Source organism: Petaurus breviceps, unplaced genomic scaffold, assembly GCF_028583685.1.
Source record: "Petaurus breviceps papuanus isolate PSGF00001 unplaced genomic scaffold, PetGlider_PUasm1.0 138, whole genome shotgun sequence".
NCBI lineage: Eukaryota > Metazoa > Chordata > Mammalia > Diprotodontia > Petauridae > Petaurus > Petaurus breviceps.
This window is the reverse complement of record NW_027185694.1, coordinates 30,092,701-30,113,496: the sequence shown is the minus strand read 5'-3', so window position 1 is coordinate 30,113,496 and position 20,796 is coordinate 30,092,701. Positions and strand designations below refer to the sequence as shown.

General features: G+C 41.6%; 1 protein-coding gene across 3 annotated transcripts in view; it reads right to left on the bottom strand.

Moving 5' to 3' along the window:
* Nucleotides 1-235: 235 nt before the first annotated feature.
* Nucleotides 236-20,796, bottom strand: part of CCNF (cyclin F) — a 39,151-nt gene continuing 18,590 nt past the window's right edge. Inside the window, exons 8-17 of one of the 3 annotated variants that reach the window (XM_069063279.1) lie at nt 17,442-17,519; nt 16,211-16,362; nt 14,772-14,936; nt 10,923-11,046; nt 9,650-9,830; nt 7,014-7,101; nt 6,044-6,143; nt 5,434-5,561; nt 2,840-3,009; nt 236-1,942 (exon numbers count right to left, since the gene is read on the bottom strand). In XM_069063279.1, the coding sequence (XP_068919380.1) occupies nt 1,479-1,942; nt 2,840-3,009; nt 5,434-5,561; nt 6,044-6,143; nt 7,014-7,101; nt 9,650-9,830; nt 10,923-11,046; nt 14,772-14,936; nt 16,211-16,362; nt 17,442-17,519 (1,650 nt within the window). In that variant the 3' untranslated portion in view covers nt 236-1,478. The remainder of the gene's footprint in view (nt 1,943-2,839; nt 3,010-5,433; nt 5,562-6,043; nt 6,144-7,013; nt 7,102-9,649; nt 9,831-10,922; nt 11,047-14,771; nt 14,937-16,210; nt 16,363-17,441; nt 17,520-20,796) is intronic. The other 2 variants (XM_069063289.1, XM_069063298.1) reach the window with 2 other exon arrangements.

Genomic DNA, 20,796 nt, shown 5'->3' with positions numbered 1-20,796 from the left:
TAACCTATGTGATTTTTCATTTTAATTTAAAAGCAGTTGAGACTTCCCTTAAATTTGAGTTTCTACGTTTAAGCCTCAAAACAATCACACCCCTAGGGATGTTTCCATAGAAATCTTGTCTGCTGCATTAATTCCAGGGGAAAATGTAGAATGAGAAACTATTGGCTTGCACATTATTTCTTCAATATTGTATAGTTAAAGGGAAGCTTAAAAAAACTGACATTCACCCACAGTAATTAATAAAAGTAAACAATTACTTTATAGTTTCAGTGTTATTCCATTTCAGACAATTTACAATGACAAAACCCTTCAAACCCAAATTGCATTGGTTTTTTGTTTCCCCTTCTCCCCCCACCCCCCAATCTATTTGGCCATTTCCAGGCAGGAAGCAGGTTGGAGAAATCACATCTTGAGGAAAATGCTTTCAGCATATGTTTGTCATGATGCCATTTGGAAATAGGGCTTGGAATAAAAAAAAAAATCCTGTTCCCTTGAAATTGAGTTTATTTTCATCTTAAAGGATGAATTTAAGTGAGGGCAGTGCAATGGTAATAAACTAAAAGTGGTCTTAAAACCCACTGTATAAAGAGCAGGTCTTGGCACCAACACTGGATATAGAAACAGTAAAGATACAAACAGCAATGAGGTTATTAAAAAAAAAAGGCATTTGACTCTTTTATTGTAAAGACCAACTCTTCATAAAGAGCTAAAAGTTGGTGGGGAAGGCACTTGGCAGTGAAGGCTTCAGACAACCTGGTTAGTGATGGGGAGTTCTAAGCTAAAATATAAAAGAACAGCCTCTGCCACGACTAGGGCTCCATGGGGATGGAATCCCTGCTAAATGAGATCCTTGTTTCCCCAAGGCCCAACCAAAACCCTGCAGGTAGAGTCAATGCACCAGAGAACCATGCTGAATGCTTAGGGGTATCCTGTCAGCTATCACTCTGACGGGCAACATCAATAAAGCATTTCTCAGGGAATGTACCTTTGAATTCAATGCTGCTTGAAGTCTAGAATACTGGCACTGGACATCAGATTTTACTCAGTAAAGAATCCCACTGGAAAGAGACCTTGAGTGAGAGCCATTCTTAATGTTGAGAAGGGTATTCAGCCTCTGCTTTCCCAGGAGCAGACCCCACAGAAAGAAAAGGTGGTGAAAACAGGCTTAACACAATAAGGCATGATTGCTTTGGGCTTGAATTGCCAGAGGATTTGGTGTGCTTCTTTTGGATGGAGAATTCAACTGTGCACTTTTTGTTTTGCATAGAACTAAGTGGAAAAAGGTTCCGCTTGGTGCCAACAGCGATTTTTTCCATCTTCCATGTCTGAGGTTGCCAGTCTGGACACCCCAACAGGTTGTACATCTGTTGCCTTTGGAGTTTACAAGGTATACATGTTTGGCCTCCCCCCACAACCCTTAGAAGGCATTATAGAAATTCTCTTTTTAGTAAACATTTAAAGCGACAAACACCACACAATCACAGACTCCAGAATCCCAAGTTTTTCTTGTCACTATGCTCGGCCACATTTTTCCTCTTCACCTGTCTCCGGTGCAGGCCACTCTCAACGGGACTGGTGTGAAGAGATTGTAAACATGATTCCAAGTAGGTGGGTGTACACGGGTGAGTGTTTGGGTCACTGCCTGGGGACAGCGCTGAGGTAGTTTTGATAAATGCTCCAAAGTTGTTCTCCATGGAGGAGGATGTGGGGCTGGCGCTGTTGACTGAGGAATAGCCTGAGGTCACTTCTGTTCTGGACTCTCTCCTATCCTGAAAAAGAAGCCAGTGTTTCTCAGCATGCGTGTGGTTTGATGGCTGCAGTGGCGCGTCCTGTTTGGAGGGGTCCTCTACTCGGCTGTCTTCATCACTGGACTCCTGACAGCAGTGCTGTTCTGGATCCAGATATACCACAGTTACATCGAGGACCCCACTGGGAGATGTGACTGTAGGAACAAAACAGAAGAAAGAGGCGACTGGTAGTCTTGGAGAACCAACAAAAGCCCACCTGTGGAATCGAGCTTCTTGTAGGTAAGAACATCAGCTGTGCCACCACCCAGCCCAGCCTCACACTGGGTGCCTTGCCCAGGACACTGTCTCTGACAAGAGGATGCTAAGGGACCTGTTCCCATAGGAAGGAACCAACGAATGACGGTCTTACAAGTCATTCAGATTTCAGGAGATAGCACCCATAGAGCCTTTATTGACCCTAAGAACTTCACCAGTTTTCAATTCGCCATGAACTCAACCCTCTTTAATTTAGGAAGACAGACTTTCAGGATATTAGAGGCAGCAATTTCCATTCCAGCCTTGAAAATGATAACCACAGATTATCTTTCAGTAGCACGTAAGATTATATTTGTCACATAATTTGACTATAGATCTACTGAGCAATGGATAGTAACCTTTTATGTACATTCAGGTCTTACATTAAAATACTGCTTTCAGAATTCAAATCTGTCTCTATATCACACAGTACTGGCGAGATGTTACTGCATGAATATACATCCAGCTGAGGTCGCACAGATGCTAAGAGGCCTAGCTTGACCAGGCGGAGGCAGAGCCACAATTTTCAGCACAAAAAATAGCAATTTGTGCCTTTCTCCAATGTTGTTAAAATAATGAAACTTAAGCAATACACCTATTCTTCTAGGCATGAAAAAAAGCCGAGACAGGCATCACCAGGTAGGGGTTTAAACAGTGTTCAGTACCTTTAAACAAAGGTCATGATGTGTGATCACTCAAAACTTGAGCTATTCAGCATTGAGAGGACACAGTTAAGGCGACCACGTGTTAACAAAGGACATGTGTTCTTCACTGCTGACATGTGACCCGACACTTACCATCTCCCTCCTTCTCCCCTTCACTTTCCTGGTCTCCCTCGTATCCAGAGCAGTAGTCCAAACTCCAATCCAGAAAGTTGCCCAGGAGAGTTTCCTCTTGGCTGGATAATTCAGCAGTAGGTGTTGTTACGAAACTTCCCCTATCTTCCTGAATGCTGTTTTCCCTTCTTCTAAGGAAGGAGAACACAGCCCAAATTAAATACAGAGCAGGAAATGTGGTACAGTGGAGACTCCCCCACAAGCCAAAAACAAAACAGGAGACCTGGCTTGGCACTCAAGAGACACAGATGCTGGTCCTAGCACTGACCTTTACCAAGTCATTTATGACCTTTGGTCTTAAAAGGACAAGCAACACCAAGTGTTTGTTAAATGAACATCAGCCATCCCTCCCCACTCCATTTTTTTCTGGCTATCGGAGTCACTGACAGAAGTCACACAACCTTGCCTAGGGCCCATGGCAGATAGGTTATCTAATCGCAAATGGACATTTGTACTGGTGCATGGCAGTCCTTGTATTCTTCCCTGATGGGCTCTGTAGGTGGTTATTTCCAAACCTACTATGCCATCTCCTATCCTTTGCTCCCTCTCTCTCAAAAGATGTCTTTACAGGGGCAGCTAGGTGGCACAGTGAGTCAGGAGGACTTGAGTTCAAATCTAGCCTTAGACATTTGACACACTAGCTGTGTGACCTTGGGCAAATCACTTAACCCTTTCCTACCCAAAGAAAGACTATCTATTATATACTAAGAGGCCCTCAAATCACCTTCTCCCCTTCTCTCTCATCCCCTTATTTTTTCCTCCAGTCACTTGGACACTGAGGTAGCTCTTATTGCTTTAGGTCAACCTCTCTACTCACACCTTTCATCCCACCCTCTCTCATATCCTAGAGAAGCTTGTTCCTTCAATCTCCTCTGTCCAATCTTCCTTTTCTTCCCTTCTGCTGTGATGATGCCATGTGAATGACAGATGAGGCAGCAGCATGCTGTAGCAGCAAGCATGCTGGACTGGGCCTTCAAATTTTTCCTCATTTACCTGCTATGGCACCATGTCAAAGAACCACTGAGCCTTCAGGGTGCTCAGCTGTAGAACAGATGGATAGTCTAGTTTTTAATTCACAAAGTTGTTATGAGGATTAAATGAGATAATGAATGTAAAATATTTTTAGAAACTTTAGTGTTACATAAATATTAGCTATTCCTGTTTGTTATTGTTAATGGCACTTTTTTCCATCCCTCAGGATCTTTTACCTGATACTGCCATCCCCCTCCTCCCCCTCGCCTCAAGCTATCATTCTCTCCTACCTTTATTTTTTTTAAATGAGTTTTTGCTGCTATCTTTTGTTTCTTACATCAGCAGTTTTCTTAAGTCTCCTCCTCCCATAAGTCATCCCACATCACAAACAGTAATTTTAGAGAGGAAAAAAAAATCAGCACAACTGATCAATACATGGAAAAAGTCTGAAAATATGTGCCATGTGTAACATCTGTGGATATCACCTCCATGAAGGGGTGGGGGTGTCCTCTTGTATGTCTTCATTTAAGTCCTACTTGATCTAATTTTGTTACATTTACTTACTTTTCTTTTGGAGGCAGTTAGGGTTAAGTAACTTGCCCAGGGTGACACAGCTAGTAAGTGTCTGAGGCTGAGTTTGAACTCAGATCCTCCTGACTCCAGGCCACATTTCCCTTTGATTTTCTGATGTCATTCTCTTTACATTGTTGTAGTTGCCATGTATGCTGTCATCTTGGTTCTGCTTACTTCACACCTACTTCACATAGATCTGTCCAGGCTTCTCTGTATTCATCACACACCTCATTTTTTACAGCACATTTATGTGCTGCACTTTGTTTAGCCATTTCCCCAATTGATGGACACCTACTTTGTTTCCAATTCGTCCCTGTCACAAAAAGTGCTGCTATAAATATTTTGGAATATGGAGGTACTTTCTTCTTGTGGGTGGCTTCCTGGGGGTAAAAGCCTACTAATGAATAGTTTACAAGGCATAGACATTTTAATCATTCTATTTACACAATTCCAAACTGCTTTCCAAAATGGTCACACTATTTCACAGCTCCACCAACATCCTTAAATTCCTGGTATAAATCCCCCTTGGTCATAATGGATGATTTCTTGGATAAATTAGTCTGGCAGGATTTTGTTTAAAATTTTTGAGTCAACATTAATGATATTTCTCTGTAGTTTTTTTGTGTTTGTTTTATTGTTCCCTGGTTTAGGTACTATGACTAAATTTGTCTCATAAGAAGATTCTGATAGGGTGCTTTCTTTCTCAATTTTTGAGAACAGTGTGTAGTTTGTGTAGTAACTGTTCTTTAAAAGTTTGACAGAATTCTCCTATGAATCCATCAGGACCAAGAGTTTTTTCCTTTGGTAGTTTCTTTACAGCTGGCTCTATTTCCTTTTCTGAGAAAAGTAGTAAAAAAGTCCATTCCTGATATAAGTAACACATTGACAATGCCGATCATAAAAAACAAAACAAAAACCTAGAAGCAAAATTTAAAAAGCAGGACATATTCCTCCTGGTGAAAAAATAGAGCCTCTGTAAAAAGGCCTATCAGTGTGGACATGAATCTCACCTTTTGGTTCTCTTCCCAGAGGGTGAGTTGAGGAAGGTCTGAATTTCTGCCACATTGAGGGAGGAAGAAGGTTCTGTGTCCTCTTGCTTTACTCCTAATAACTTGCACAACTGGCCATAACCCATTACCTTTGAAAAAAAAGATAGCTAGTAATAGTGCTTCTTCATTCCTTTTTCATTCTCTCCAGTGCCAAAACATGAATGATACAAACACAAAGTGTCATCTAATTTTTGAACAGGTGGGACAGGTAAAGCTCAGTTATACACACTTCTCTCAACTTTGGACACACTTAAAGCAGACATTTTTAGATGAGTGCTACTTAAAATGTGGGTGGAGAAAAACTGGGCAGCAGTAAAAGGTTTCTGAACACACAGTGACCAAAAATGAATTAAAAAATCAAACTTGTACAGAATCTAAGGTGTTTCTGGCAGTACTTGCCCATGTTGCATCATGTAACTTGACTGTGGCCTTGGTTCTGAACACATGGACATGTGTACCCTGCACTGCACATGCTGTCACGCCCGTGCAGTGCCAAAGAATGTTGCAGTAATGTGCAAAACTTTAAGAAGCCTAGTTTTAGATAATTGGTCAAAGACAATTATAAAAGTACCTTTTCTTGGCCAATCCCTTCATATCGTTTATCCTCAAAACGTTGTTTCACAGCTGTCAAGGAAACTTGCCTATAATCCTTTGGGGCATCATCATGGAAGCTAAGAGAACAAGACACAGGAGGAGGAAAAGAAGTGGTAAGAATCAAATGCAGAGAAGTGATTATCCAATACTTAAGACTTTGGCTGCTCCCATTCCAGTGATAATGAAGGCTTAAAAGTCAATATTAAATTAGATGGAAATATACAGATGTTCTAAATGAGTTTGGGAAATACATTTGTTAGATTGGTACTAGACCCTTGACAATCATTTAAGGTCTCTGTGTAGCATGCAACTGGCTGTGAGAGAAGTCCAAGTGCTCACCCAAGAAGGCCCCATCTAATTCTACACCTATCAGTTACTCTGGGGGAGGATTAGAGGATGGGTGGCCAGAGAGACAAAGGCTAACATCAGTACCTTTTTTTTTTTGACCAACAATTGCTATTCTCATTGAAGTTTCTAATTCGGTCACTGAAACGATTTGTGATGTCACAATCTGGCCATCAAAGAGTGCAGAGAGTCTTAGAGTGCAGGCTAAAAGCACCATAGCTCCAAAGTCTATTCCTCTTAGCTTGACAGAATAAAACTTTGTATAGCATGGAAGCCATTTTTGGTAAGGGATTAATTAATATTATTTTTCTGCCTATTCATTTAGATTCCCTGCATTCATCACTGACACCAAAACCACTGGAATAAAGAAAAATAAAACTTCCTTTGAATGCTGGGCATTGTAGCTTAGAACCAATACAAACAAGGCTTGCGTACAGCACAACAACCTGTCCAATCTCAAAGGAGGTCTGCTACTGAACAAGTATTTTCAGATTATTTTGGAAAAATGTTTTAGGCCACACTGTTGCTCAGAAGTTGGGTAAACCATATCTGCATATAGTTCCTTTCCCTTCAAGTCACTGTGAATTTTTAAACTAAGTTACCATTTTTTGTGAAGGCTCAAAACGCAGGGTATAAGGTCTTCATAGAAGAATCCAGTGCATTCCCACAACTGACTTGTCCAGGGATGTGCTGGGGAAGAAGAAGGGTCAGTGAGACAAAGTGGTAGGGCTGCAGCATCACAACACTCACTTCTCAAGGGCATTTGACTTCTTTAGTGCCAAGAAATAGTCCCCAAAGACTCAAATGTCCCTATTCCAATAAAATTCTATCAGCAGCAGTGGCACTGCAGGCTACTCAATATCTGTAGGCCTTACAAGAGCCTCTTCTCCAACTCTGATGGCCCAAGCAAAGACCCAGGAAGCCAAGTAATCAGAAAAGGGGCTTCAGTTCCTGAGGGCTGTGAGGTCTTTACATGGATGGGCTATTGCAGAGTGACAACCTGCATATCATCAAACTAAGTCAGAGATCACACCGGATGAGACGTCTTTTTGGCCACATTCTAATGCCCTCATCAGAACCTGCTCACCTGCTAGCTAACTGTTGAAAGAAGTGCAAAGAATCAGACAGATGCTAAATCCAAACTGTCAACAAGACAGTCATAGTGGAAGGGCAGGGCAAAATCACAGTGATAACATTATTCTGACAATATGGACTAGGCACTGCGGAACAGTTCTTAGCATCATATTCAGGAGGCTGCCATCTCGGCTAGATGAAGACTCAGTAATGCCTCTTCTCTTACTTTACCTCTTCAGTATCTGCTTTTGGGAATGGGCATGACTGCCAAGACTACCATGCTGCCCAAGCTGGGAATCTAGGTTTGTGGTCAGTACTACTCAGGCCATTTCACCTGCTACTCTCCAGACCAAAAGGACATGAAGCCATATGTAGGAGGCGGTCTTGAGACTTCCCTCAGAATTCAACGTGCACAGTGAAAAAGATGGATGATGTGAGTACAATGCTAATAATGTTTTGGGGAACAGAAGTCTGTTGTTGCTGTCTCAGGGGTGTGAAGTTGGGGGCATAGTCTCATTACCAGGCTGGAGGAGTCAAGATATTTCTTTATTCTTCCTGTAATGTCTGCGACAAGAGTTGTCTCTTTGTGGGGGAGGTAGGTGAAGGGGTAAGAAAAGGGAGAAAGACATTCCATTCTCCCCACAGACCTACCGTGTTTCCCCGATAATAAGACACTGTCTTATTAAATTTTTTGGAAAGAAAAACACCAGAGGGCTTATTTTCAGGGGAGGGCTTATGTTGTCCTGCCTCAGCTCTCCTCCGCGGCACTGCTCTCAATGGCGCCAGCAAGCAAATCACTGGGGAAGAACAGGATGATGCGCTCACTGCTGCAGCTCTGATTGGATGCAGCTCGGAGCGCGGCGTGCGTTTCACCGGGGGGGGGGGACGGTGCATACAGAGGGTACCGTAATGTAGCGTGTAGCGCAGGGGATCACCTTCACTACAGTACCAATCTCAATAGGGCTTATTTTCGGGGGAGGGCTTATTTTAGAGAAATCTTACACAGTAAGGGGAGGGCTTATTTTCGGGATAGGTCTTATTATCGGGGAAACATGGTAAGAAGATGAGCCTGAAAGGCTGAGAAAAACTTGGGAGAGACTCAGGAATTGCCTCTGGGTTAAGGAAACAAGTCCAAGAAATACCTAATAGGCATGACCATGACTTCCTTTCACTCTTTTTTTTTTTTGTTTTGTTTGGAGGGGGGAAGGTAGGGCAATTGGGGTTAAGTGACTTGCCCAAGGTCACACAGCTAGTTTTGTGTTAAGTGTCTGTGGCCGGATTTGAACTCAGGTCCTCCTGACTCCAGGGCCGGTGCTCTATTCACTGTGCTACTTAGTCGCCCCTTCCTTCCTTTCATTCTTTATCCTGGTCCTACTTGAATCTGTGAAGCCACAGACATCATTTCTACTCAAGGTCTTTAAGTCCCATCATCCACGAGACAGGAAATCATGTTCTTCCTCTCCCTGCCTACCTAACAATGTCGATGGGAGAGTAAATGAACACAATAAACACTAGCTATATGTCCACTCATGAATTCATCTCTTTAACCAGTTATAAATAAAAAGCATCCTACCTAGGGAGCTCAGAGGAAGATACATACATATATAACTTCATTCTGGATCACTGCTGTAAAACCACAATTGTTGGCTGTATCCTATACCTTGTAACCCCTTCTGAGATTTCATACAGCCTGACCCATGTCACAGGGGTGGGGAACCTGTGGTCTCAAGGCCATAGGTTCTCCATCCCTGGTAGGAGCTTCCAGTCCCACCCTGGATGCAAGAGAATCTGTAGGTTATCTTGTAAGCCTTGACTTTCCTCTTTTCCCTAGAAGTACATACAAGTAAGTTTTACAGAGATAAAAATATCTTATGAACTATGAAATGTTATCATTGTCAAATTCCACAGCAGTCCTATAACTACACTGCACTCCAGGTATGAGTAGGAGAAAAGCGCAGATCACGGTGGCATCAGCTGTGTGACTGGGGTGAGTCACAATGTCCTGGATAGAACCTGTTTCCTTATCTATAAAATGAGGAAAATAGCCCCTTTATTACGTATCTCATAGGGTTATTTATGAGAATCAAATTAGATGATGTATACAAAGAACCTTGTAAATGGTAAACAAATGTTGCTATTATTATTACTGTAGAGTATGTCTTACCTTGCCTGTGCATCAGCTTGGCCAGCAATAGGGCTGCAGCAGCCAGATGGGCTGGGGAGTACACAGAGAGGCTCGTATACAACAGGGAGAGTTCACAGATAAAGCTGTACAGGTGAAGAGTTCTTCTCTCTGTTGGGACTACATTCACTAGCACTTCTTTGTAATCTACAAGAGTAGGAATCTAATAAAGGAGAGAACACTCCAATTTATTAAACTTAAGATTTCAGATCTAAATAGCACATAGATGTAAGTACAATATCCTGCTATATAGAAAGGGGAGTCAGTCTCTTAGATGAATTTAAATCTTTCTTCAAAATACTTCATTTATTTTAGAAACACAAACACAAATTTTGCTGCGTGGATCCTCAGAAACACTTGTTGCCACATATTCAAACACAGTAATGAGGCTCAAAAGCAGCATGCACTGAAAGGGGTCCTGCCTTCATGGAGGGGGGCGGGGGCGGGTGGCCCTCCCTGTGCTGATGCAGAGTGTAACCCTTTCTGTATCTGAGCTGATGGTTTTCATTACTTCCTGTGACCATCTCTGGTGAGGAGTCTTTCTGGCTTTGGCTAGGCTCGTCCTCAGAAGACACACACAGGCCGTCACTGGCCCTGGACTTGAAGGCTTTCCAGATAGGTCCTTCTAGAGTTTGTACTTTACTGGCACTCTTTGAGACCCCCGAATCCCCTGATTGCCACAATAAAGTATCAGAAAGAAGACTTTTAAAATGGGTACATTCTTAATAAATCACATCTTTGACAAAGGAAACTTCCTAGGATTGCAGATGGAGAGCTAGAAGGGGCCTAAGAGGAACCCCTTCACTCTAAAGATGAGGAAACTGAGGGAGAGAGAACCTGTTAAGTGCCTGAGGTGGAACAAGAACACAGAGCTTCTTATGGATTCCAAGGCCACTATCCTACCGACAATGCCATATGGATTTTCCACTTCCTTCCCTGGTACTGTCCTGAGTCTAACGCTACCACTGTGGCACACAGGTCTGTATTTTGGACAGGTAAAGTTACAGTTTCTAGATATCGTGAGCTCCTCTTCAGCCCAGAACACCTCTTTCTCTTACCAATACACACTGGTAGCATTGCTGTTGGAATCTAATTGTTGATCCTGCCTTTACCTTCCCCACTCTGGGAAAGGCCCTTGTGACACCAGATTGGTACCAATCCAAATGCCAGTGGTTATTCCCCCTACCTCACTGACATATAATCACTCATCGGGACAGAGAGAAGTACAACTTTAATTTAAAAATCTGTAACTTACTCGAATCTTTCCTTCCAGGGCAGAAATGATCTCTCCCATCATTCTCACTAGATCTTCATATTTATAAGTGTTATCTGTTAGCCAAACTGCTTCACGAATTGTCAAGATCTCTTTGCTAATGAAACTGAAAAATGAAGAGATATACCATACTTTAATTCAATGTTGAAAGCTTGTTGGGTTTGGCAATGACCAAGACTTTATGGAAAGTTCTGCTATGGGGCATGGAAAAGGTATGAAACAATAAGAGATGAAATTACTTTTTTAGCCTTTGGTGCCACTGGGGAGCAAAACAATATGTATAGAAAGAAAAAGGGTGGAGGGCATAAAAGGAAAAAAAAAAACAACAAGAATATTAGGGAAGGGGGCGGCCAGGTGGCTCAGCGAGTAAGAGCACTGGTCCCAGTGTCGGGATGACCTGGGGATCAAATTCACTCAGATACTTAGCACCACACCCAGAAATAACTGGCCGTGTAACCTTGAGCAAGTTACTTAAGCCTGATTGCTTAAAAAAAAAAAATATTAGGGAAGGAAGTTAGGATAGGTTACGAAGAAAAAGAAAGTTAGCTGTCTGGTGGCGAATGACCAAACCATCTACACAACCTTTGCTGCCTTCATTAAGCTATCCCTGAGTACCCTAGAATCTGTATAGAAAGAATGGCAAAAAGCCTGGCTAAAGATTTAAAAAATTAGTCAAAGGACCCTGCTTCTTTCCATAAAACTGTTAGCTTTTTATAGGTATTGGATGGTCTAAAGCCTCACACAGTCAAAGCCTCACCTGAAGGGACCATCTTGAGATTGTGTGGTATAATCATCATTATCCACATTAGAGCAACTTCATACTTCTCAACAGCTCAATGAATGCCAGCTCTACCAGGCATTATTTTTCAAGAGGTTCAACTTCATTAGCTATGCTCCTAGATAACATAATCTGCACATGAATTTTGGCATCCATTACTGAGATATGAATTGATTATATAGTTGATTATATAGTCATATGATTAGGCCAAAGACCTAGGAACAAGTCTTTGGGCCATATTTGTCTTCCTTACTCTGCACATCCCATCCCAACTCCTATCTTGCCTCCACTATAGCAACTGGTTTCCTGCTTGTCTTAGTCTTATTAATTTCAGTGCTCTTATGAAACTCTGGTGGGGCGGCTAGATGGTGCAGTGAATAAAGCACCAGCCCTGGAGTCAGGAGGCCCTGAGTTCAAATTCGGCCTCAGACACTTGACACACTTACTAGCTGTGTGATCTTGGGCAAGTCACTTAACCTCAACTGCCCTTCCTCCTCCTCCTCCAAAAAAGAAAACAAAAACAAAAAACAAAACAAAAAAACAAAAACAAACAAAAAAAAAACTCTGGTACCAGCCCAGCCTGACCTTTTGGGTCACAATTGCTTGGCCCTTTATATGGACATTGACACTTATTACACAATCTTTGCTTAATCACTGGTACAAGTTGGCCATTCTCCACAGTGGGTACAATAATAAAGAAATTAAAATATTAACAAACAATCATAACAAAAAAGCATAACCTTTACAAGGGAGTGTAATAATAGTTTTCAAAGCCTAGGTAAAAGAATGATAAAAACTGTAGATCACAGATAATATTGATATTATATATCAACGGAATGCAAAGAGGTACTCAGATGTAAATTTATAGTGCTGATTACCTCTATTAAGCAGAGTAAAAAATAAACTTGAGTTGAGTGTGCATTCAAAGAAAAAGACACAAAGTAATACACCAAATGAGAGAAGTCAGAAAATTATTAAGGTCAGTAAGTAAGGTAGAAAGCCACAGAATAATTGAAATAATAAATAAAACCAAAAGGTGATCTTTAACAAAATAAATAATATTAATAATTAATAGAATTGGGGGCGGCCAGGTAGCACAGTGAGTAAGAACACCGGCCTCAGAGTTGGGATGACCTGGGATCAAATCCAGGCTCAGACACTTAGCACCCATCCAGAAACATCTGGCTGTGTAACCTTGAGCAAGTTACTTAACCCCAATTGCTTAAAAAAAAAAAATTAATAGAATTGGTAAATAATTCGCAAACATTTTTTTTAAGTGAGAGGATTTACAAAATGTACAAAGTTTTGTTAATTTGGGGCTTTATTCTTTATTTTGCTTGTACTTGTTGAAATTGTTAATTTAAAATATTTTTGGGAAAAGAAAAGACCTGGGGAGGTTTTGTTTGATTGTAAATCAAATGAAGGTGTTGCTAAGATTTTCAACAATACCACAAGCTGCATTAACCAAAGTATGGCATCTAGGTGATAATTATGTTCTATTCTCCACTGGTTAAATAATACTTAGAATATTATGTTCAATTCTAGAGGCCACACTTATATATTGACAAAATTGGAGAAAATCTGGAAAGTAATATTTCAGATGATGATGCACTTAGAAATCATGTCATATAAGAAATGGTCTAAGAAATTGGTCATATGGAGAGGCTAGATGGCACAGTGAATACAGCACCAGGCCTGGAGTCAGGAGGACCTGAGTTAAAATGTGCCCTTGGGCAAGTCACTTAACCCCAATTGCCCTGCCTTTCCCCCTTCAAAAAGCAAATAAAATAAAATAAAATAAATTGGTCATATTTAGCTATAATGGGAATGGGAATTTGAAGATCTTCCCTGCTTTGAAAGTAAACTGTTCCCTAATAGGCTGAATGTAATCACATGGAGCTTGTGGTGGGAGGAATTTGCTGAAGGGAAACAGAGCCCACAGGAAGCTGGGAGCCAGAACCAAAGAGATGGTAGGAAAGGGAGGTGCTTAGGTAAGGAGAGAGAAAGGGGTTTTGTGAGTAAATATTGATCTTGTATTGGTTTGTGGGAAGGCTGAATGATGCTGTGGCTCTCAGTATTACTATGGCTTCTTAATATCTTTGGTACAATGACGGAATCAGCTTACTAGTTTTGGGATTCGTTTTTCTGGTGTTTAAATAAATGCTTCAGTTCTGTCCTCTATCTGGAGAACCTGGTATATTTTTGTGATTGAATGTCGTGCGATATTTATAGACAAGTTCTTGAATGTGATCATGGGTGCTGTAAATATTGCACTAGCGCTACATTAGCCTGAAGCAAACTTAGGGACATGATAACTGTCACTTTACATGTTGGTTTTTCAGATACTTGAAGGGAGAGTATGTATGTGTTTTTCTAGAAAACCAAACTAAATGCTATTGGTGAAAATCATAGGAAGACAAGATTCCATTTGAATGTAAAGAAGAATTTGCCCCAAATGAGAGATGTTAACAATAGAACAAGTCATCTTATGAAACAGTGAGTTCCCATCCCAAGGAATAAGTAGGGGTATTTGTCAGGGATATTGTATAGATTGGTTTCCTAAATTGGGATGCTTAGCTTGTATTAAGTTTAGTTGGGTTTGCTTTCAAGATTCTAAAAAGAATAAAAAATATTCTAAGATTCTTAAAAAAAAAAAAAAAAGGACAAATTTGAGAAGTCAGGTTTTGACAGATATATTTTAGACCTTAGAAAATAAATGAGGGCATAGAAAACTGGCAGCTCTCCTGAATCTAAAGTACCTACTCCATAAAACCCAGAGGAACAAAGAAGCTACAGCTGGGTTACATGTTGGAACAAAGTATAAACACAGTTTCAAAATTAAAAAGTGAAAATGCCTGCTGAGATCCTACATCTAATGTTTATATAGCCTAGGTTTGAGTTTCTGGAGATTTCTCATGTCACAGAGCACACCATAGGGTCCATACAGATTTAGAAAATTTGAAGTCACTAAACAAAACATCCAAATCATTAGCATCCTCTCCTATGAACATTTAGTCAACACTGCAGGATTTGTGAACAGGTAGGTATCTCACCGGGTACAGATGACCATGCAAGCAATCCCCAGAAGCTGCAGCTTGGCTCGAGGCACCACTCTTAGCTTCAGGTAACGATCCACACATTCCACTGTCATATGAAGGCAAAGGCTTGTAAAATCCTTCATGGTGGCAACTTCCACTAGCCAGTCGATCAAAATGTACCTATGAAAACAGCACCCACATCCACTGTCTGCATTAGTAAGAGCATTAAAAAAAAAAAGTTATATTTAATAAAACTAACAAATCTCCAATACAAATTTTTCCCCCTATAAGAGGGAACTTTATAAAACAAACGTACTCTAAAACCAACCTTGACTACAGCTGAATCAATTTGTACAAATGAACAAGCTATGGTCTAGGTGATTGCTTTCATAATGCATGAAAATGCTAAATGATTAATTTGGGTGAAATGATTGATTCCAAAGAGATCACAAACTTGAATCTGTCATGGAGTGAGCCTACTGCTCCTTGAGGACTGTCAGACCTGTTGTTTTATCCTCCATTACACCCACAAGAAAACTGCTCAGCCAAGTGTGTCTAAGGGCTAATGGATCATTTTCTACTTTTACACATTGACAAAACCTTCACTAGAGTTAGCTATTGAGTTTGAAACTATTTCAAGATGGTTGTGTAGAAATTAGAAAGTTAAGGTGAGAAAGAGGTTCTTTAGAGAAATATTAAGGGAACACATAGAGAGCAATAATACCCCATTTATCTGGAGGTCACTAATTAAGGGAAATTAGTGAACTAGATTATAGCCCAGAACTAGAAATTAAGTAATAAAAGTCTCTGGGCAGTCAAAATGATGGTCACAAAATGAATGAACTTAAAACTCATGCACCTGAAAGAACTTTTTGGTTTGTCACTAAGAAGGACTACATATTCTTAATCAGGGTAACCAAGCTTAGTTTGGTCTCCTAGTCAATGGCTATAGTTGGGTGAGAGTGGAGGAGCTTTGAGAAACAGGCACATAGATGGGGCAAAAAGGGATAATAATAGACAATCAAATAGCCTAGTCTTGAGGGAAACATCAGAGAAGTCACTAAAAAAAGCAGGACAGTTGGAGGCATGTAGCAAAAAAACAAACAGCTTTACATAGTGTACCTAAAAAAGACCCTGAAGGCATAACATAATTATAGTGGTCTAATAACTGTTGGCCATAATAATAACCTAATAATGCACTTCTAAAAAGTTAAAGCATACTTAATTTAAGTGAGCAGGAAGTATGAAACATAAAAATAGCTAAAAAAATTTTAAATAATTAAAAAACACTTTTAAGGCATTTCAGTTAAGTTGAAAAATTGATTTATGTGTAATTATTTATCCCTAATAATGCTGGATAAACAAATAATGCACAGTAAAGAATCCAAAGAAAGCAATTCTGTTTCCTGTGACCTTACAGAATATGCTCTGGCTATTCCTACCTGAGTGCTTACCTCATTGTGTCATTCATTCCCTTCTGCACAGTGAAAATGCTCTTTTTGCTGACAGGGTGAGAAGCCTGAAAGAGCTGCAACACCACTTCATGAGAAGATTTTGCTTCTAATCCAAGCTGGTTTCCATTTCCACAAGCTTTGGCTAAAGATATCTTGAGAAAAAAAACACAAAACCAAAAATAAGCCTGAAATACAGACTTGTAGGTAATTCATAGTAACAAAAAACTGGATTTGGAGCCAGGGGCCTGGGCTCACTGTCTAGCTCAGACACTTTGTGCAAGACAGGCCAAGTCACTGTCTCTCTGGTACTTAGCTTTCCCATCTGTCAAATTCTGGAGTTAGACCAGATGACTTCTAAGGTCCCTCCTTAGGCTTTCTTGAAGTGTTGTATGGTGGGAAGAGACCTCAGTTTGTAGTCAGAGGACCTGGGTTCTCCTCTCAGGTGTGCCCCTGGACAACGCACACACTTAGCTGGTAACTCAGTAGATAGAGAGTTGGGCCTGCAGTCACAAAGACCTGAGTCTATGTCCGGCCTCAGGTGGTGTGGAGATTATTATTAGGAGGTATTAGGAAAGAATTAAAGATGATAGGACTTAATTGGGCCTTGAGAAGTTTAGGATTTGGACTGGCAAAGAGGAAAAGAATGTTCTCCTCTTGCCTCTCCATCTTTGGGTAATGTAAAGAAAGAAAGGAAACTACACGAGGAGTCGTGAACAAGAGAGCTCAGACTTGCTCTCCTTGGCCCCAGAGGCTATAACTAGGAGCCTTCGGCAGAAGTAGCAAAGAAAAAATGTAGGCTTGACTTAAGAAAAAAAAATTCCAAAGAATTAAAACTATTTAGAGTAAAATGGGCTGCCTTGGGAGGTGGTAAAATCCCCCTCCTTTGGGGTTTTTAAGTTCAGACTACATACTACTTGTTGGGGATATTATAGAGGGAATCCAGGCTTAGTTATCAGCTGCATGAGATAGCCATTCAAGTTTCTCCCAGATATTTGATGCTGTGTTTCTGTGAGTTAAGATGGTCTGGTTTTTAACCCAAGAAGGGTCACTGATTTTTCATTTTTCATCTTTCTGAGCCTCTTTCTTTATCTGTAAAATGTGGAAAATATCTACTCTAGATAACTCATTTGTGAGATGAGAGATAAAATTATTAAAATAAAACACACTTAAGAAATATAAACTGGAAATTAGAGTAAACAAATAGTAATGTTTTGGCTTCAGAAGATTTTACCTGTGCTTCCCAACAGCCCTTGGTTGCATAGTCCCTGAGTTTCCGGAGGCTCTGGAGGTATCTTCCAGGGTCTGACATCTGTCAATGGAAGAACATCACAATGAATTTAGGTTCTTTTTTTTATTTTGTGGAACTCAGGTGTGACTATTCCATTCCTTTTCTACATCCCCTTAAGAGTGCCATGACTTACATCTCACCGGCCAGATTGGCTAAGATGACAAAACAGGAGAGGATGTGGAAAAACTGGAACACTAATGCATTGTTGGTGGAGTTGTGAACTGATCCCACCATTCTGGAAAGCAATCTGGAACTATGCCCAAAGGGCTATAAAAAAGTGTATACCCTTTGACCCAGGCAATACCACTTCTAGGGCTGTATCCCAAAGAGATCACAGAAGTGGGAAAAGGACACGTATGTACAAAAATATTTATAGCAGCTCTTTTTGTGGGGGCAAAGAACTGGAAATCAAGGGGATGCTCACCAACTGGGGAATGGCTAAACAAGTTGTGATATATGAATGTAATGGAATACTATTGTGCTATAAGAAATGAAGAGCAGACAGACTTCATATAACCTGGAGAGACTTATATAATAAACTGATGCTGAGTGAGAAGAGCAGAACCAGAACTTTGTACACAATTACAGACACACTATATGTGTGGATGGCTAACTTTGATAGACTGGTCTCCCCTTAGCAATGCAAGGTTAGAAGACAACTCCAAAAGACTCATGATGGGGTAGAAGCACGACCTCCCCACTGCTCCTGCTTCCACCTTCCCCAATCCATGTAAAAAGGGGACTCTAAACAAACTTTGGAGCTGCAGAACCCACAAAATGACACAGAGAAGCTAACCTCCCTCTGAGGAAAGCCCGGCAGGCTGGCAGGAATCGGCCAGCGCAGCGCTCTGGGATCTGAGCCTAGCCCCACACTGAGGCTTTAGCCCCAGGGTGGGCCTGAAAAGCCACCATCCGGAGGGACTCCAGATCAGCAGCAGCAGTGGCCATTTCCAGAATTATCAGCACACAGATGCAAAGGACAAAGTGAGAGGTCAGTGCAGTCTGGATTTTGGGACCCAGTAAGTGGGAGTGCATGACTATTGCCCGCAGGGCGAGAAGCCGCTGAGACACCAGCACAGCCAGCCAGTGCCACGTGGCAGCTTCAGCTCCTGGCCTGCAGAGTGTAGGGGGACAAAGCACCAGTCTGAGGCGTAATTGCTCTTGCTTTAACCTGCTTGGATCTGGATTACAGTCTAGGGTGGAGGTCCTGGGGTGTGTGTCCAGCTTGCCAGAGCGTGTGGGGACCTCAGAGAGGGCACCCATCTAATAACTCCGGTAGCTGAGAAAACCCAGCATTTGGGACAAAAGCTCCCCTGTTTGGTGGCAGAGTCCTATTGTGGCAAAAAGCCCAGGGGTCAAGTGACTGAGAGGCCACACGACCAGGCAAAGGAAACAATGTAGACAGAAGATTCCAACATTAGACTCCTATTTCGGGGACAAAAAGGAGCAAAGCATGGAATAGGAGGAAGACAGTGAAGTCAGAACTCCTGCACCAAAACGTCAAAGGAAAATACAAGCTGGTTACAGGCCATAGAGGACCTTAAGAAGCATATAAGAGAAGAGGAGGAAAAATTGGGAAGAGAAATGAGAACAATGCAAGAAAATTATGAAATGAGAGTCAACAGCCTGACTAAGGAAAATAATACCTTAAAGAACAGACTGACTCAAATGGCAAAAGAGGCTCAAAAAGGCAATGAGGAGAAGAATGCCTTAAAAAGCCAAATTTGCAGGAGTAGAAGCACGACCTTCCCGCAGCTCCGGCTTCCACCCTCCCCAATCCATGTAAAAAGGGGACTCTAAACAAACTTTGGAGCTGCAGAACCCACAAAATGACACAGAGAAGCTAACCTCCCGCTGAGGACAGCCCTGCAGGAATCCAACGCAGCGCTCTGGGAGCCCAGAGCCGAGCCCAGCACCTCGCCAAGGCTTTAGCCCCAGGGCAGGCCTGACCAGCCACTGACCACAGGGACTCCAGATCAGCAGCAGCTGTGGCCGTTTCCAGATTTATCAACACATAGACACAAAGGACAAAGCGAGAGCTCAGTACAGTCTGGACTTTGGGACCAGTTAAGTGGGAGTGCGTAGCTTTTACCCCCAGGGCGAAAAGCTGCTGAGACGCTGGCACAGCCAGCCAGTGCCACGTGGCAGCTTCAGCTCTTGGCCTGCAGAGTGTAGGGGGACCAAGCACCAGTCTGAGGGGTAATCACTCTTGCTTTAACCTGCTTGGATCTGGATTGCAATCTAGGGTGGAGGTTCTGGGGTGTGTGTCCAGCTTGCCAGAGCGTGTGGAGACCTCAGAGAGGGCACCCATCTAATACCTCCGGTAGCTGAGAAAACCCCAGTGTTTGGGACGAAAGCTCCCCTGTCTGGTAGCAGAGTCCTACTCTGGTGGCAAAAAGCCCAGGAGTCAAGTGACTGAGGGGCGACATGACCAGGCAAAGGAAACAAAGCAGACAGAAGATTCCAACAATACACTCCTATTTTGGGAACAAAAAGGAGCAAATTATGGAACAGGAGGAGAACAGTGAAGTCAGAACTCCTGCACCAAAAGCTTCAAAGGAAAATACAAGCTGGCTACAGGCCATAGAGGACCTTAAGAAAGATTCTGAAAACCAAATAAGAGAAGTGGAGGAAAAATTGGGAAGAGAAATGAGAACAATGCAAGAAAATTATGAAATGAGAGTCAACAGCCTGACTGAGGAAAATAATACCTTAAAAAACAGACTGACTCAAATGGCAAAGGAGGCCCAAAAAGGCAATGAGGAGAAGAATGCCTTAAAAAGCTGAATTTACCAGATGGAAAAAGAATCTCAAAAACTCAATGAGGAGAATCATTCCTTCAGAATTAGATTGGAACAAATGGAAGCTAATGACTTTATGAGAAATCAAGATGCCGTTAAACAGATCCAAACAAATGAAAGAATAGAAGGCAATGTGAAATACCTCATGGGAAAAACCACTGACCTGGAAAATAGATCTAGGAGAGATCAAAAATTATTGGACTGCCTAAAAGCCATGACCAAAGTAAGAACCTAAAAATCATCCTCCAGGAAGTTCTCAAAGAAAACTACCCTGATGTTTTAGAACCAGAGGGCAAAATAGAGGTTGAAAGAATCCACTGATCACTTCCTGAAAAAGATCCCAAAAAGAAAACTCCTAGGAATATTATAGCCAGGTTCCAGAATTCCCAGTTTAAGGAGAGAATATTACAAGCAGCCAGGAAGAAACAATTTGAATATTGTGGAAACACAATCAGGATAACCCAGGATCTGGCAGCTTCTACACTGAGGGATCGAAG